Source organism: Dendropsophus ebraccatus, chromosome 9, assembly GCF_027789765.1.
Source record: "Dendropsophus ebraccatus isolate aDenEbr1 chromosome 9, aDenEbr1.pat, whole genome shotgun sequence".
Taxonomy (NCBI): Eukaryota; Metazoa; Chordata; class Amphibia; order Anura; family Hylidae; genus Dendropsophus; species Dendropsophus ebraccatus.
The window spans coordinates 93,409,107-93,427,950 of record NC_091462.1 but is presented as its reverse complement, the minus strand read 5'-3'; the positions used below and the strand labels follow the sequence as shown (position 1 = coordinate 93,427,950).

The 18,844-nt window shown below is 43.3% G+C and overlaps 2 protein-coding genes across 6 annotated transcripts in view; one reads left to right on the top strand and one right to left on the bottom strand.

Annotated features, from left to right (window-relative positions):
• Positions 1 to 18,844, top strand: part of C9H7orf50 (chromosome 9 C7orf50 homolog) — a 225,749-nt gene that overhangs the window by 80,006 nt on the left and 126,899 nt on the right. The gene's annotated exons all lie outside the window — the stretch shown is intronic.
• Positions 315 to 16,681, bottom strand: LOC138800386 (calphotin-like). Of its 2 annotated transcripts, none has more exons than XM_069982023.1 (5): positions 16,625 to 16,681; positions 1,683 to 1,769; positions 1,487 to 1,567; positions 1,264 to 1,350; positions 315 to 1,138 (listed from the first exon to the last, which is right to left on the bottom strand). In XM_069982023.1, the coding sequence occupies exons 1-5, from the start codon at positions 16,664 to 16,666 to the stop codon at positions 422 to 424; spliced, it is 1,014 nt and encodes a 337-aa protein (XP_069838124.1). In that variant the 5' UTR covers positions 16,667 to 16,681; the 3' UTR covers positions 315 to 421. The 2 variants fall into 2 exon arrangements, with proteins under 2 accessions (XP_069838124.1, XP_069838123.1); XM_069982022.1 differs by lacking the exon at positions 16,625 to 16,681 and adding an exon at positions 1,917 to 2,086.

Below are 18,844 nucleotides of genomic sequence, written 5' to 3'. Positions count from 1 at the left end.
GCCCTGTTACAGAGGGAAAACATTGACAAACACTGATATAGCAGTTAATGACATTGTTAGACCTGGTTGGTTCCTATCATGCATGGACAGCCAAAGTGTGGATGATGGGAATTGTAGTTTTGCAGCAGCTGGAGGGCCGAAGGTTCCCCATCCCTTTCCTAACAGATCCTATAGCTTCTTAGTAATGCCCCCTCCCCCCTCCAGATGACCTGTTCCCCCCTTACCGCCCTTTAAATCACTCACTGACACATTGTATCAATTTTTTTTATATTATTTTTTTTACTAATATAAGGAAAATTATGAAGTTCATCTCATATTAGTTTTTGCTGTATCTGTCGCCAAACCAGATGAAACGCAAGAGTTGTGTAACGCGTCTGGCGCTGCGGCGGGCAGGTGACAGGTTGGCTGGTTGTGTCTGCCATCATTCTGTCGGAGTGTTTTCTTGCAGTGCCCGGTCATGTACAGACATTGGGTCTTCGACAAATTCTCTCTCCTGATGTTCTTCGGAGGATCGAGCCCTTCTGTCACGGTGGTTTGGTGGTATGGGTCGGACGTGCACCATCTTATTGAAGGTCACACGTTTAGATGATGGTAGTTTGGCAGCTTTGTCTTTTCTTTTTCTGGCGCCCATGGGAGATGGTGGCTTGAGCACAGACTTCTTTGCCCTTGGTGTTTCAGGCGCTTCTGATGTTGCTTCTACAGAAGCGTTCAGCCTCTCAGCATTTTGCTGCTCTTCAGCTGTTGCTGGGATGTCGGGCAGCGCTGATGGTTGGGCCACATCGGCTGCTGTTAGAGGCTCTGGTACCATGGCTGGGATGTCTGGCAGCAGTGATGGTTGTGGCTCATCAGCTGCTCTTACAGGCTCTGGCACCGTGCTTAGGATGTTGGGAAGCGGTGGTGGTTGGGCCACATCGACAGCTGTTTCAGGCTCTGGGACCGTGGCTGGGATGTCTGGCAGTGGTGATGGTTGGGGCTGATCGGCTCTTTCCTCTAAGAATTCTTGCTCATGGGAAAGCCATGCAGCCAGGACCACTAATGCAAAGATGGGTGATATGAGTAGTCCATATGCCACGCCACTTAGAACCCAGTCACGTAGGGTCACTCTACAGCCTGCTGGCACCACGGGTGGTGGGGGCTCCTGTAATAGAAAGGAACAGAGTCAGTATGAAGCCATGAGAGCAGTCCCAGCTTCCACTGTCAGAACAGGACGGGGTCATGTCTGACTGCAGATCGCTTCCTATAATACAAGATGGCGTCACTCACCCCAAACACTGTAGCTGATATCCATTTATACATCTTCCGTATAATAGACGGCTTCTCCCAGGGGCCAGTGGATTTCGATGGGTTATTCTGTAAGATGCAAAAATGAAACTATTACGAAGGTTCAAAGATGATATAATAATTTGCATAGAAAGTATTGTAAAGGGAACCAGAGGCATCTAACATAACATGTATACATTGCATATACAGTATGAGCTCCACTTACTCCAATACAGCGCTCCCGGGTCCGTCTATGAGCGGGTTGAACAGGAACAGACAGCATGTTATCGATCCAGTATAAGAATTCCTGAAAGACAAAAAAAAAGTCTGATATAATAACATCTGATACATACAGGGAATATTTATGGCTTCATTTTATCATTAATTGATGATTATTTTTAAGGATAATATTGGAGACTTACCTCAACCATAGTGGGAGGTGGTGGTGGTGGTGGTTCCTCTATAGGATGGTCATAGAACAGGAGGTTTTTTAACCACAACGAGAAGTCCTAAAAGACAAGACATTATAATAGTCTGATATCCAAGACAACACACTAATAATAAATACAAGGAATAATTGGCCTAATTTTATCATTGAGGATAATAGGAATAACAATAACAGTAATATCCATCATGGATCGTACTTGGACACTTACCGCAAACTTAGTAGGTGGTGGCGGTGGTGGTATCTCCATTGGAATCTCATGGGACAGGATGGTGTTTATCCAACATGAGATCCCGCAATGTGAAGGGTGGATAATATCCAGAATCATAAGAAGTAAAATAGTCCTCATTGTTGCCAAAGAGGCGTGTCTCCTATCACCAAGGATGGCAAAACAGAGACAAGCTATAGGTGGCCGGAGGCTCCTTATATACCCGCCGGTGGTCACATGGAAACATTCCAAAGCCCTTGTGACATCACTAGGACATTATGACATCATCACCACAAGCAGCATCTATACTGTACTGCTTGTCATTGACATGTGACACCTATAGGGATTGTCTATGTTGCTATGGTAACAATATCAGTTGTTCCCAATATGTAAATACAATGGTTTGTACCCCGGCCGTTATTCTGTAAGATTCCTCTAGTGATGGATGAAGCCATAAGACTCCTGACCCATCAATAGACGGCCGGGTGACGGCGCTGACAGGAGGAGCAGATGAGACGGACAGCTCCACCTCTGATGTAATGGCGGCTATTGTCACCGGTGCAGCAGCCGGTGGGACGGGGTTCACTGAATAGATCCCAGGGCCGTCTGTATATTTTACCAATTTTTATGGCAAATGTTCATCACCAGTAGCCATCACCTCATGGAATTCCAGATGTAAAGAGTAAAGCGAATTTTAAAAAAGTATAACATAAGAATACACAGACACTGATAGAGAATACATTTCCCTGTGTACGTCATATTACAGATAATAACAGATATATCCAGGACAATCAATACAACCTGTTCTATAAAGTCAGAGTAACAGCTTACCATTAAGCAGAAAGGAGCTTCTCCAATGGTCATTCCCAAATAAGAATTTATGTAAAGATCCCACCACCCCAGCCCCCGATCACCGGTCACCATTCAGTATAGAAATATATACTGCAAACTCCAGCAATCCCATAAATAAATAAAATAAAATGCACAAAAAGCCTATAGGTGCGCTCGCCTATCCCCTGACTATTATTTGTAGGTCAGTGCGGGGGAGCCTGTGGTCCCTATGCAGAGTCAATGGCGCTGTAGTGCTTGAACGACATCACATATAGCAAGTGGGTGTAGTTTAAATTATGATTTATTTAGGATAGTGTTCTACTGTCACACCATCCTGTACACTTTATGAAGGGGTCCTGGCACCCGGAAACGCGTTGTGGCAACAGTGATACTGAATATATTGGATTTTAAACTACACCAAGTGACGTTTTCAAGCACCACTGCGCCATTGTGGACTCTGCATAGGAACCTGTGCCGAACCTGCTGGCTTGGGTATCAGACATCTCAGAGGGTCTGGCTGCTTTAGTGCCACACATGTGCATATAGATATTGTGCTCTTAGTACAACAAGGTGAGTCCACCTGAGCTCCTCGTCCCCCTACCCTATTGCTCATACGATATTACCCTATGGTGTGGTGTGCCCTTTTGTTTTTTTTAGTTTTTTTCAACTTTTAGCCGCTCACTGCTGATTATTTGTCAGCTTTCTTCGCTGCTCCCAGCCCCAGATTCAAACTTTTACTAATGATCCCAGTTTCAAATCATGGCACCGTCCGGGAAACTACATCTCCCAGCATGCATTGCACTTCAGAGCCAGACCCCGGACACTATTCTGTACACTTGAGAAAGGGGTCCTGGCACCCCAAAAGTGATACTGAATAAATCGGATTTTAAACTACACAGACTTGATGTCTATCAAGCACTACAGCGCCATTGTGGACTCTGCATAGGGACGACTTGTCCGCACCACCGGCTCCCCAGCACTACGAAAGTGGTTTATAAAAATGGTGAAATATCTATCCATATAAAAAAATAATTGACCCATTTTCCAATTTTCAAATTACTAAATTCTTACATTCCTGATCTTGCAGGGGATGCTGGAAGGTCTCCTTCTCTCTACCTGCAGTCATAGTGCAGAGTGTCAAGAGAGTCTACATCGGAGATGGGGAACCTTTTGCTGTCCAGGCATGATGGGAATTGTAGTTTTGCAACAGCTGGAGGGCCGGAGGTTCCCCATCCCTGCTCTAAAGCAATGTGAAAATGATAAGGCGGTATACACACATTCCGTGACGTTGTCTGTGATAACAGATCTGTGATAATAGACAATTTTATAGCCCATTGCTTTCTATTGTGCTATTCAAACGGTCAGTTTTTTTTTTCACGAATTCGCAATCGGTTCAGTGAAAAAATAGGACATTTCATAACTCATAGGATATAGATCACAGCAAGGATTTCCCCATAGAAGTCTAAGAGATCTGTGTTTTTCCCGGATTGTACAGATCTGACATCCATGTAGTCCGTGAAAAACACGGATGTGATGTAATCAGTGTAATTTAAAAAAGCTTTAAACAGATCCTGGAAAAACACGGACACAGGTGCAATCACGGATGGTTTTTCATGGATCACGGAGGTAGATAGCGGACTTCATCCGTGGACCTTGAAAATCACTGAACGTTTGAATGCAGCCTAACTTTTTAGACTGAATTCAGACGTTCAGTGTTTTTCCTGGTCAGTGACTGGAGTCCGCTTGCTACCTCCGTAATCTGTGCAAAACCATCCATGTTTACATCCGTTTTGCGTCCGTGTTTTTCACTGATCTGTTTTAAGCATTTTAAATTACACTTATTACATTACATCCACATACCTCCCAACTTTTGCAAAGAGGGACATGTGCGCCGCGGTCCCCATAGCCACACCCCATAGCAATCCTCCATAGCCACTTTCCTAAAGTCACCACATGCTGCTGACTGAATAGTACCCCATATAGTATCCAAACCCAATTCTAGTGCCCTATATAGTATCCAATCCCCCCAATAGTGCCCTATATAGTATCCAAACCCCCATATAGTGCCCCATATAGGTTCCAATCCCCCGTATAGTGCCCCATATAGGTTCCAATCCCCCCATATAGTGCCCTATATAGTATCCAATCCCCCATTACAGTGCCCCACATTATATCCATTCCCTTCATATAGTGCCCCACATAGTATCCAATCCCCCATTACAGTGCCCCACATTATATCCATTCCCTTCATATAGTGCCCCACATAGTATCCAATCTTCCCATATAGTGCCCCACATAGTATCCAATCCCCCAATATAGTGCCCCACATAGTATCCAATTCCCCCATATAGTGCCCCACATAGTATCCATTCCCCCCATATAGTGCCCCACATAGTATCCAATCCCCCTAATATAGTGCCCCACATAGTATCCAATCCCCCCATATAGTGCCCCACATAGTATCCAATCCCCCCATATAGCACCCCACACAGTATACAATCCCCCATATAGCGCCCCACACAGTATCCAATCCCCCCATATAGCGCCCCACACAGTATCCAATCCCCCCATATAGCGCCCCACATAGTATCCAATCCCCCCATATAGCGCCCCACACAGTATCCCATCCCCCCATATAGCACCCCACACAGTATCCAATCCTCCATATAGTGTGGCCCCACCAGAAAAGCAACAAACCAGCAGCTCCCCTCTCGGCACAGTGCACACTCCCATCATCCTCCGGCACAGACAGCAGGGTGTTAAGACACTGACTGTGCCGGATGGATGATGGGAGTGCGCGCTGTGCCGGGAGAGTCGCTGCTGGGACTGGCAGACAGGTGAGTTACTGGTTTGTTGTTTTCTTTTACACCCAGTATAATGCAGGACACTGGGTGCCGTTCCGGGATGGCGGGACAGAACCCCCGAAAACGGGACTGTTCTGCGGGATCCGGGACAGTTGGGAGCTATGCATCCATGTTTTTCATGGATAAACACAGATGTCAAATTTGTGTACATCCGTGAAAAACACAGATCTCATGAATTTCTATGGGGGAATCTGTGCCATGCTTCCATTCCGAGTTATGACTTGTCCTATTTTTAAAAAGAATGGATTGGAGATCTGTGAAAACAATGAACATGTGAATAGCCCAATACAAAGCAATGGCCTATAAATTTATTCATGTGCATGGATTTATCACAGACAACTTCACACAATGTGTGAATGCAGCTTTACTCTATTAGAGTTCAAAGCTGAATTCACAATTCTGCAGGCTTCAGAGCTGACATTTCCTTGTACTGTACAATATCTGCTCTTTTTTTTAATAAGCTGCATTTTGGGAAGCGTCCTCACTTCTGCCGCTGTACAGTAATCTTAGGGAGGAAAGTTTGTGATGCAGCAGAATTATGATTGCAGCTCTGAACAACAGTAAAAGAGGACTTAGATACAAGGTATGTAAGGTAATGTTGTGCCCCTTTTCTTGGGTTGCAAAATGTTTGTTATTAACACAAAAACTAGACATAAACTCAATAAAATTTAAATAAAATTAAGTGGTATATAAAATGAACTGATTTTGGTCACAATACAGCCATTTTTTTTCCCAAAATAAGAATAAAAAAAAAAAAAAAAAAAAAGTAAAAGAAAAAAAATTGCAGACACTTTCAGCTAATTTTACATGCATAATTTTCTGAAACATTTTGTGTGAACATCGCCATACTGAGCCTCAACAACAGAGTTCCCATGATTAAAGGGGTTATCCAGCGAAAATCTTTTTCTATCAGAAAATGATATAGATTTGTAATTTACTTCCATTAAAAAATTTACAGTCTTCCCATACTTATCAGCTGCTATATGTCATGCAGGAAATGTTGGTTTCTTTTCAGTCTGACACAGTGCTATTTGCTGCCACCTCTGTCAGAGACAGGAACTGTCCAGAGCAGCAGGAAATTCCTGTAGAAAACCTTCTCTGCTCTGGACAGTTCCTGTCTTGGGGTGCGTGCATACTACGGAATTCCCGCATATGACCCGCGGCGGATTCCGTCCCTCGTACCCGCACCCGGCGGCGCGCATCTTCGCCCATGCCATAGACACTATGCACGGGCGGATTCCGCATTCCGCTGAAAGAATTGACACTTCTTACAGCGGAATGCGGAATCCGCCCATGCATAGAATAGTGTCTATGGCACAGGCGGAGATACGCACCGCCGCGTGCGGATACAAGCGACGGAATCCGCAGAGGGTCACACACGGGAGTTCCGTAGGTGCACGCATTCTTGGACAGCGGTGGTAGCAGAGAGCACTGTGTCAGATTGAACATAAAACAACATTTCCTGCAGGACATACAGCAGCTGATAATTATGGGAAGACTTGAGATTCCTAAATAGAAGTAAATTACAAATCTATATAACTTTCTGACACCAGTTGAATTGAAAGAAAAAGATTTTTTTCTACTAGATAACCCCTTTAATACAGGAAATCCTGGGTAGTTGGGGTTATTACTGAGCACAGAGCTTTCCTCTTATTTTCCCCCTATCATACTTCACCTTCGGAGTATTGTACCTATTACGCTGCCGGCAACACAAACATTCAGAAACTCGTAAAAACCCATTTCCATACAGAGTATTGATTGTATTTAGCCATAAGATACTGTACGATCATTAAAAGCTAATTTTGCCGATAATTCCCAGGGTGGTAGAAACATCTGTGTGTATCCTCATTCCAGCGAAACCACAAATTAGAGCTGCGCTTTCCACAGCTAAGTATCCGAAATTCCTAGTCGTGAAATTCTTCGTTCTCGCACCAGATGTCCCTTGAAGATGAAGTTATACATTCATTGTACAGTAAAACGTACATGTTGTATCAATATGCTGCGCTCATTTTTTCTCTAAGTTACATAAACTGTTACAGAATTTTATAAAATATTTAAAGGAGAACACCGACAGAAAAAAAAAATTCAGTGAGGGGAACATAATAAAGAATATATACTTATCAGTCCCCGTGTCCCTGCTCCTGGACCCCTGCTGCAACGTCACGCCCTGGCTGATGGATTCCCTCATTTAGCCAGTCAGTGACTGATACAGGACGCTGAGCAGGTACTTTCCCCCCGGGTCGTGATGTACCAAGAATCCGGGGGGAAATTATATCCGGCGGGGGTCCGAGAACCTGTTGACTTGGCGATGCAGGGGCACAGGGTAAGTATACATTTTTTATTACGTTCTCCCCACCACCTGCCTGCACTGTATTTTTTGTTTTTGCTGGACTTCCCCTTTTAAAGGTTTGTCCTAAGCAGTAAATAAGAATTTGATATTAACATGTTCATTCTTCAGCGCGGACAGGGCAGGAGCGCGCGCCTCCCATAGACTCCCATTATGAGCGGGAGGCTAACGGCATTCCGCGGCGGACAATTCCGTCGCGGAATTCCGCTACCTTTCCTCAGTGGGAACGGGGCCTTAGACAATCATGGCTTCTTCCTTTCATTCATTAAGAGCACCATTTTGTCCATAGGTTGTGTTTTGTTTTGTTTTGTTTTTATTTAAGAGGTAGTTCACTCAAAAAATTTCCTTTCAAATCAACCGGTGCCAGAAAGTGCTAGAGATTTTTAATTTACTTCAATTAAAAAAAAAACTCAAGTCTTCCACTACTTATCAGCTTCTGTATGCCCTGCAGGAAGTGGTATTCTTTCCAGTCTGGAGAGCAGGCGAGGTTTCTCTGTGGAAATTTGCCACTGTACTGTAAAGTTCCTGACATGGACAGAGGTGGCAGCAGAGAGTACAGTGTCAGACTGAAAAAAATACACCACTTCCTGCAGAACATACAGCAGCTCATAAGACTGGAGAATTTTTAATAGACTATAACTAACTATTAATAACTTGGTTTAGACAAACAATCTCAATATACATGTAATAGTCTTTCTGGGTGCTTTTTTATTGGACGTCTCAAGGGTCTTTCTTTAGCTGCAAGCCAACCCTCTGTATCATCTTCTTGTACACCAAGTTCCAAAAACCTCACAAAATCTTACTTTTTTTTTTATAATAACATACAATCAACCAAGAAAGACAAATAACAGACCACTTTGTGTCAGAAACAGTAGGTGTTACATCCATAAAGAAAAATCAAGAAACTTGAAGAAGAAAAGAAGAAGTAAAGAAGTGTGAAATGGTTCTCCGTAGACGTGGTCTAAGAACAGTTACCGTAACTAAAACTGGTGGAAATGAACAAAAGACTAGACACAGACAGACACACAAATAGGGAAAAAACACTAGGGGAGGGGGGTGGACCCAAATAGTTCATCCCAAGGAACCCAAATGGCTTTTGTAACAACATAGCCTGGGAGGGAGCCGCATTACTCCCTGCTGCTTAGGAGGTACGTTAAGAATGTATGTACACGTCTAGAAGGACGTCAACATGGAGAGCCACCAGTATGATGCCATGGACTTCAGTCCCAAAAGATTTCATACCAGGGCAGTCCCAAAAGATATGTGTAAGGGTTCCTCTCATCTGGGAGTGCAATGTTTCTGGAGTATGATACCAGTGAAGCAGAATTTTATACACACACGCCGAGGTCTTAGTGGTATCCAATGACAGGATGAAGTGGCACCCCGAGTCCTTGGCAATCTTGGTGTTTTCTTATAATCAAAAGGACTGAGAAAATCAATGCAATATTACACACAACCTGTGGGCAGGGGTGGCACTGGTTTTAAAAGAAAGACTTTTTTTCTAAATATTGTCAGCACCAATAATTGTCTCGCATTGGGGGATTAACGGAATATTCCAGTTTATAACGCTATCTCGCACCACCACAGGCTCCCGAATCTTTTATTGGAATGGTGTGACGGTTGGGCATCTATGCCGCTTGTTTATTTCTTGCCTGTGAGAGATCTGGAGATATCAGGGACCTCATGCCGCTATTCCATTCATTTTCTATGGAGTCGCCTAGGAGTGCCAAAAGCTGCATTCATCTATTGCACACGAAAGAATGAATAGAGCGGTGGCATGCCTGTATGGCCACCCACTAGGATTTTGGCATCTTCATACTCAAGAATGCTGTGGGCCCAAGCAGTTGTGAACTTCTTAATATGAGACTATCCCTTTAATTAAAGGAGAAGTCTGGCAAAAAATTTTTTATTAAAGTCTTGCATTGCTCCCCAAAAATTATACAAATCACCAATATACACTAATTACGGGATATGTACATAAAGTGCACTTTTTTTTCCCTGCACTTACTACTGCATCAAGGCTTCACTTCCTAGATAAAATGGTGATGTCACTTCCTGGATAACATGTTGATGTCACTTCCTGGATAAAATGGTGATGTCACTACCCGACTCCCAGAGCTGTGCGGCTGTGGCTGCTGGAGAGGATGATGGCAGGGGGACACTGAGGGATGCAGGGCACTGGAGGGACACTGAGCATCCCTCTGCCATCATCCTCTCCAGCAGCCACAGCCTGCACAGCTCTGGGAGTTGGGTCGTGACATCACCATGTTATCCAGGAAGTGACAACACCATTTTTATCCAGGAAGTGACATCACCATTTTATCCAGGAAGTGACATCACCATTTTATCCAGGAAGTGACATCACCATTTTATCCAGGAAGTGACATCACCATGTTATCCAGGAAGTGACATCACCATTTTTATCTTGGAAGTAAAGCCTTGATGCTGTAGTAAGTGCAGGGAGAAACAAATTTATGTGTATTTCCATTAATAAGTGTATATTTTTGATTTGTATAACTTTGGGGGGAGGGGGATTACAATACTTTAATAAAAATTTTCGCTGGACTTCTCCTTTAAGTTTTTTACCTAATATGCCATTGAAGTCATATTACTAGCACATCGGCCTAGTCAGAAGGGTTAATGCAAGGTCTTTATAGTCAAAATAATATCTGCCAGAATCCATTGACGTGTTGTTTGTCATGATGGTTGGGTGGCGTAAGAGGCGCGATTCGATGCGAAGATCTTGTCATCCAATTATTCTGATCATTCTTTTTGGCATCTGACATCGGTGATGCCAATCATTACCAAGCTGAAGATTAGAAAAGTCTCAGATGTTCCGTAAAATAGGGTTTGACTGACAACATAGACCGTAGCCTGTCATAATAATTACATTTACGGTGACGGACAATATCACCTGTTGCAAACAATCTCTTTGGGTCATTTACAAGTGGCGATTATTGCAGGACAAGGTCCGTTATAATCAAATCTTACAAAATCCCATGTTACAAATATAAACTTCATATTAAATTAACCCCCAAATTGACAAGAATACAATAGAAGCTTGAGACGCCTAAAGTTTAGTATTGTCTGGTGTTTTTATCGACAACGGCGAAGCTTGAGGGAAATGAAATATTAATGGCTGACCTACAGATATCCTCAGCTTAGTGAAGCTCGTCTTAAAATTGCTGAATATATGTGTAAGACCATAAATAACATATGGAGTCCTGAAAATTTTGGTATCAGGAATAACAGCAATGTCCTTTGAACAGACCTGAAAGGCTCCTCCTAATTTAAATGCTAGCTCAGCCAATCATTGAGCGCAATGGTGACCTGTCTGATCGGGCATTTCCTGTAGGGGCAGCACATCAGAGGAAGCAAGGATCGGGAGATACCAGAATAGCATCAGTGGAGGATCAGGGTAGGTGAGTATGGTTTCTTTTTTATTTTTAAAGGATTTGTCCGGTAATTATTAATAATTTAATATTCTGCTGTGCTGAGACTGCAGGGAACATAACAAACATGTTTAGTTATCCGCCCTGCCCCCCTACCAATACCGATTCTTGCTGTCTGCCGCCATATTTTCCTTCACAGCTTCTGCTGCAGACAGAAAATGCCAACTTGGCATAGACAACATAGATAGATCCTGCCTGCATGGCACATCAGCAGATGCTTTGAAGAAAAACATGGCAGACACCAAGTGGCCTGAAAACTGGCAGGAGTGGTGAGTATATGTGTTTATGTCCCCAGCAGTCTTTGCCACATGTTAAATTAAAAAAATACTAGCTGTCAGGAAGGGGCAGGGAGGCTTGGCACCTGTCATGGTTCAGTTTGTACCGCAATTGATTTGGGAAGAGAACCCCTTTAAGAAATGTTTTGAATGAATTGCCGCTCTTATGTGGGGCAAGTTCTGTCCTGATCCACCCCTGTATTTTGGTTATGGCTCAGTGCTTCTCATGCTACTTCTCAGTCTGAAGACAGGCATTGGTAGTCGTAAGAATCCTCCAGAGAGTCATTACCTCAGCACTAATAGAGATTCACATCAGTGGCATTAAATCTTACAATAACTTTTATTTCTGGTCACTTAGTTCATATTAGAAATATGCATCTTGGCCTCATTTAGAGGGGCTGAACTTGATTTAACATCTCTGGTTCCCATTACCACCACATGCAGACACTGCAAATCATGGCGCGCAGATGGAAGGAGCATACACCATCTGGACAATGATCTTCTATGGAGTCTTCAGTAATTAGATAGACTGGGACTAAATGGGTAAGCTAATAGGCCTGTTTCATGAAAGAAGCACATACTCCTCCTGTCTGTGCCCCTGCCTTGCCCCCGTGAGTTTGGCAGTCATGTGTTTGGATTCTAGAGATGGCATCGCTATAATCGGTACCAATTATTAAAAGAGCTTGCCACTCACCTAGCAAACAGATGCCCCTTATTGTCACGTCATGTCAGTCCTTTAATAATTACCATTTAGTATCTATAATTTCTGATTCTAGACAAACTGGGTATCTACACTCTAATATGGCTTCCATTACCAAGACGACAAGCCATAGTGCCTAGCTATGGTATATGTTCTTGTATACGGAGATGTGCTGTCGCAGGATTTGCCACCCAAGTGTCTGGGAAGGCTTTAGTGGAATATTTAACAGGTTGATGGGAGTTTTTCCCATTTGCCATACAATGGGGGTCTCACATGGAGCAAGCGGCTAACATACAATAAAATCCAACAATTGGGATTACAGTCCTGGTTTAACAAATATACTGGACTATTGGAATATAGAAAAAGTTAAATATATGCCCAAATTATTTTGGTAAAAGTATAAGGAATTGAAGACAGCAGTATAACTTATGTGAACCCCCCTATGGCGGAGCTTAGATTAAAGGGGTTGTCCAGCAAAAATCTTTTTCTTTCAAATCAACTGATATCAGAAAGTTATATAGATTTGTAATTTACTTCTATAAAAAAAAAATCTCAATTCTTCCCATACTTCAGCTGCTGTATGTCATGCAGGAAATGCTGTTTTATTTTTAGTCTGACACACTGCTCTCTGCTGACATCTCTGGCCGAGACAGGGACTGTCCAGAGCAGGAGAGGTTTTCTATGGGAATTCATAGATAACCGAGACAGAGTTCCTGTCTCGGCCAGAGATGTCAGCAGAGAGCACTGTGTCAGACTGAAAATAAAACAGCACTTCCTGCAGGACATACGGTAGCTAATAAGTATGAGAATTGATTTAAAAGAAAAAGATTTTTGATTGACAACCCCTTTAACTACTACAGATGTCTCATGGAAACATCTGCGTTATGATGTCATTACATTGTTGCAGATGTGCCTTCTAGGTAATTTCTAGGCCAGGTTAATGGTGTTGTAATGCGTAAAAGATGTCCTCAGATAATTGTAGACTGTGATTATTATTAGTATGTACCATTACTTAACCACTGCTTCCGTATATTCAGCGCTCCTGGCTCATCTCTGTCCCTTGGCTTCTCTTGTGACATTTCATTGGGAAGCCTTCTTGATTACAGGTTCCTGTGTCGTACTTTGTTTGCATCCTGCTTCCTCTCTTCTCAGCAGATTGGCGCCCAGCGATGGTGCCAGCACTTATCTGCAGTTATTGTAACATTGTGTAATAAGCAAGTGAGCCTGATACTGGACAATAATACACGGGATGCCAAAATTCTCCTCTGTGTCATGTTTGTCAGTCCAATATGTATTAATCTCATATGGAGTTAATATTGATGGATCTCATTTTGATTGATCAGTCATGATCGGTCTAGCTATCATCTCATAGGAGGTATGGGTGGGAAATCTAGGTTAGAGGAGACATCTGGCCCCAACAAGGATGTGACAGGTGGCAGGGGAGAAGGTAGCAATGAAGAATTACTTACCTCTCCCCGTGCTTGTGATGTGCTATCTGACCCCGGGACCCCCTCCAGAAGGCATATTCCCCCAACTTGTGTTGATGTTACGACTCGGGGGGGAAAATGCCTGTCCCGGCTGATGGACTTGCCACTCAGCCAATCAGTGACTGGACCAGCGTCCCACCCCAGTTACTGGCTAGCTGAGTGGCCAGTCCATCAGCCAGGTCTTGACGTCAGCTCTGGTGGAAATCCTGGAGTGGCAATCCGGCGCTGAATAGGGGGAGGTGAGTTAGTACTGTTTGGTTTTTCCCTCTTTTTCCCTGCCGTTTCAAAAAAATAAATAATTGTGAGGCTGGACTTCTCCTTTAAGTGGGTTATCCAGGCTTAAAAAAAAAAAAAACATAAAAACATGCCCACTTTCTTCCAAAAACAGCACCTCTCCTGTCCTCAGTTTGGGTTTGCATTATGCAACTCCGCACACAACCAGAGGACATGGGCAGCGCTGTATTTGCAAGATAGTGGCTGTGCTTTTTCTTATTCTGGATAACCCCTTAAGGCATGCACACCCTCTACATGAGGTAAAAGTGCAGACGAGGAACAAAGATTTTTATTTGAACCTTTCAGCCATCGAATGAGTGTTTGCTTGTTCTTTAGCTAATCATACAGTCTATTATTCATGGTGATATTTGCCGCTTGACCAACAAACGCCTCGTGTAAAAGGACCCTTAGCTAAAATTACAGCTATATTGCTGGACGTTACTTCTTCATGAATATAATGCCTAAACACTGATGTAGAGGAAGTAAAGGGGTCCTTCTTTATATAGTGATAGTCTTCTACAGCTCTGCCATGCCCATCACTGATACTTGTCAGCTAGCTTTTCTTCCCGGTGTAGTAGACTAGGATTACCGCTATATTATGGCTATATTTGGGGCAGAGCTGCGGGAGAAGACCCCGTGTTGGCAGCTATCCGGGGACTTGTTATAGAACACTAGGTGTTCTTAGCACCACCTTCCTGACCTCCTTTACTGACAGTTCTACTAATGATCCCAATGTTGTTCTCCTCCATGGGGGTCTTTTTTGCTATTTCTGGCTCGGTGCCTCACATTTCTGCAGAGATCGCAGCTAATACAAACAGAATGAGATCCTACGTAGGATTATAACTTACTGCATATAGAATCCTTGGGTTTCCACCACGCTGCAATGTTTTATGACCTGTCGAGACTATAAAATATTGATTTATGGGAAATGTAAATGCTGTTATGTTCACAAGTCCTGAGAACATTTTCGGTAACGGAAGAGTAGGCTCTGTCTGTGGCATTTCTTCCCAGTGATGTGAATGGGAACTATGGAAACTTCAGTTACTTTACATGGGGGCCCCAGCCAGCTTTACCAGTTTGATCAGGACTAAACCCTGCTGGTTCTCGGGATCGGTGGTGGTCTGAATGGTCAAAGCACAGGCATTAAAGAGTTACGAAGAGTTATCCCTATAGGATATAGTGATATCAAGCTGATCGATTGGGGTCTGACCGCCGGGACCGCCACGATCTCAATGACAGGGATGCAATTTCCTTGCAATAAATCAAGGATACTACACTGCCTCCATTCTGTATAAACTATGTTCGAACGCTTTTAAGTGCTGAACTCAAAGCATTCGGCACCCCTATTCAGAATGAATGGATCACTGCTGGGTGGACCTCATAGGATAGGAGATAACAAGCTCAGATTGGAGTGCCCCTTTAAATGTTAAGAGTCAGGAAGGAATTTTCTCCCTGTCATGGAGCAATTGTTATCTGCCTCATAGAGGTTTTTGACTTCCCCTGGATTAACACAGTAGGGTTTCTCTAGGTTGAACCGGATGGACGCTTGTCTTTTTGTCACAGTGATTGGATTTGTATGGGCATATCTATTGGGTACACCATAAAAGTCATTAGTTGGAAAAAATTTTGGCAGATTTTTCGCTTCCCTATTTGAGAGCATATTACGGTAGAGGAAGATACGCCGATCTCTGGGATATATAGGTTTGTATAGTTTTATGTAAATACAAATTCTAACTGGACTCCTAGGAAAGACAGTGAGAGTCCTGCTGACCCGCCTCCATACACAGTGATTGACAGCTTTTCCTATACACACACTGAAACAGTGGAAGCTGCCAATCACTGTGTGTGGGCAGAGTTAGCCAGACTCTTAGGGCCGTATTACACGAAACAATTATCGTTAGGAAAATCGTTAGATTGTTCGGATTTAGATAATAACAGGCAACAATTAAACGTCCAACGAGAAAACGTTAATTGTTTGATAGAATCTGGACCTATTTTCATCGGTAATCGTTCACAAATCGTTCAAACACCGTTTGGTGTAATAACACGTCGTTCGGTCGTTCCCTGGTCGAGGAAAGGACGAGTGCAAGAACGACCGTAAGTAACAATCATCGTCCTGTGTAATAAGGTGAACAATTTAAGATCGTTTGTCATAGCAGTCGTTTGAGATAGTTTATCGTTAATTTCCGAAAAAATTGTCCTATGTAATACCACCCTTTCTCTCTCTCGCTAAGAGTTCTTGAAGGATTTACACTGCTTTTCCAAACCACATCAACCTATATATCCCAGGGCTTTTCTCAAGGCAAGATAAATCATATGACGGATTGACGTAAACTATTAATACCCACGCTATAACAGCCCCAGATACAGGGGGTAATAGCAGCTAGCAAATTGACCTACTGGTTCCAGACACAGCATAATGGTGAAACCTATGGAGGCGGTATGTACACAGAGCTCATATGTATGATGTATATGTACTGACCGTAAAGACAGGAATGATAAAGTACAGCTTCGGCCCTCTCATGTGGATGTCTGTCTCTGTTAGCTGGATACACAATCCTCTGTGCAGCTGCTGTTCTACAGCGCCATAAAATAACAATTATGACTGCTGTAAAATGATCCGTTGGTGGCCATTAAGATGGATAAAGGAACATAAAATAAAAAAAATAGACTTAAAAACAAGGAGCATCCGACTATAATTGTCTGTTGATATTATCTTCATGATCCTTAAAATGTAGCAGTAAAATGAAGTAATTAAAAAAAAAAAAAAATCAAGAAATCACAAATGAAAATAATTTGTCTTGTCTCGTGCTGAAAAGCCTTGGTCTAAGGATCCGTTCTTACTTTAGGATCTCAGTACTAATTTGCCCCCAATAAAAGTGAGTGGAGTACCGTAACTTTCTTAGTTACCCCACTCACGTGCAAGGTAAAATGTGCACACTGATTTTGATCTTCACCATGGAAAACAAGAGCAGGTAGCATGTAACTTACACAATTCACAATGAAAGCTATGATTTAACTTCTTGTGGATTTTCACCGTTCAGGGTACGTCCACACATATGTAATCTGTTGTGGATTTGATGGTGCGGATTTAACTAGAATAAATAAATAGCTGAAATGGGCAGCAGCTTAAAACAATAATAATAGGATAGGGGACAAGTAAGAGATTGCAAGGGGTCCCACCTCCATACTCCCTGCCAATCTCCTGATCAGCCCCCAGTTCCTTTGTTTTGAATACAGCCGTAGGTTATGGCATGTGACCCGTGGCTCTATTGAAGCCGCTGGAAAGAGCCTAGTGAATAGAGGACAAGTTAGCTTAAAGTGATTCTTTACCCACAATCTGCCTTCCCAAACTGCTTGAACCTTCGGATAGCTGCTTTTAATCCAAGATCTGTCCTGGGATCCGTTCTGCAGGTGATGCAGTTATTGTCCTTAAAAACAACTTTTTAACTTGCAGCCCCATATCAAATTGCCACGGCCTAGAGTGTGTGCCCTAGGTTTGCAACCCCCCCCCCCCCCCGTCCCGTCCTTCCTCATCATTATGAAAGCCCCATGGCAGGATTTTCCTACTTCTCACCTGTCTGAATACTGCACAGGTGCCTTAACGATCCACCTCATGTGCAGTGTTCACACAGGTGATGAATAGGAGAAATTGTTCTAGGGGCATTCCTAATGATGAAGAGGGAGGGGAGGAGGGATGGAAGGGTGTGGCAATCCTAGGGCATGGGTACTCTAGGTCACGCCAATTTGACACAGGGCTGCAAGTTTAAAAGTTGTTTTTTTTAGGACAATAACTGCATCACCTGCCAAATGGACCCCACGACAGATCATGTAAGCAGCTATCTGAAGGTGCAAACGGTTTTGGGGGGGATCAGAATGTGGGTACAGAGTAGTTTTAAGGTGGACCACCTCTTTAAGTAAGTAGTGAGATAAATACCATGAATATCGAATTCACTTCCTAGTCCACTGAATCCTAAGTGAAGTCCTTGATGTGCTTACCGCCATAGCAGTTGGTAACATTGTCACTTTAGGTTATACAAAGCCCTCAGCAACTAATGCATTTTTACATTTCCAAAGTTTCCACCCTCCCTCTACCAAAAGAGGGATCCCTTATGGCCAATCTGTTTGTCTGAGGAGAATAAATAGTGACGATAATCAATTCTTCCAGTGGGCATCTATCCTCAAAATACCTAAAGAGAGCGTTAGATGCAGCCATTCGGAAACCTGGGCATCTCTATTGCACTAAATTACTAAGTAAAAGGTGAACAGCACAGGTGTAAAACAATAAAGCAAGACAGTTTATATGCTCATTCAGATACAGCCCATTGGCCACAGCTTTATGATCTGCACATTTTAAGAGCTGCAATATGGTGGAATACAATTTTGCTTTAGGCTCTGTTCACACTACGTAAATGTATGGCCATTGTTGCCATCGGCATCAACAGCCGTACTTTTTGTGGGATGGAACAATGCCTTATTTTCAATGGGATCCCGGCCGGAGCATATACACATCATACACACTCCGGCCGGGATCCCGTGCGGGGCCGCAAATAACTGATGTCAGTTTTCTGCGGCCGCAATTCAATGATTTGCAGCCGTAGGAAACCCTGTCAGTTCACACAATGAAGCGAGCAGCTCTGGCCGCTCGCTTCATTCTGTGCTATGGGAAGCTCTGATGCGGGCGCGCGCTGATGCGCCCACA

Excerpts from the sequence above, each read along its gene's own strand:
- LOC138800386 (XM_069982022.1), bottom strand. The coding sequence starts at position 2,054 with ATGAGGACTATTTTACTTCTTATGATTCTGGATATTATCCACCCTTCA. Across the intron at positions 1,351-1,486 it reads CCCGGGAGCGCTGTATTGGA|AATAACCCATCGAAATCCAC; the intron begins GTAAGTGGAGCT and ends TGCATCTTACAG. Across the intron at positions 1,139-1,263 it reads TATCAGCTACAGTGTTTGGG|GAGCCCCCACCACCCGTGGT; the intron begins GTGAGTGACGCC and ends TTTCTATTACAG.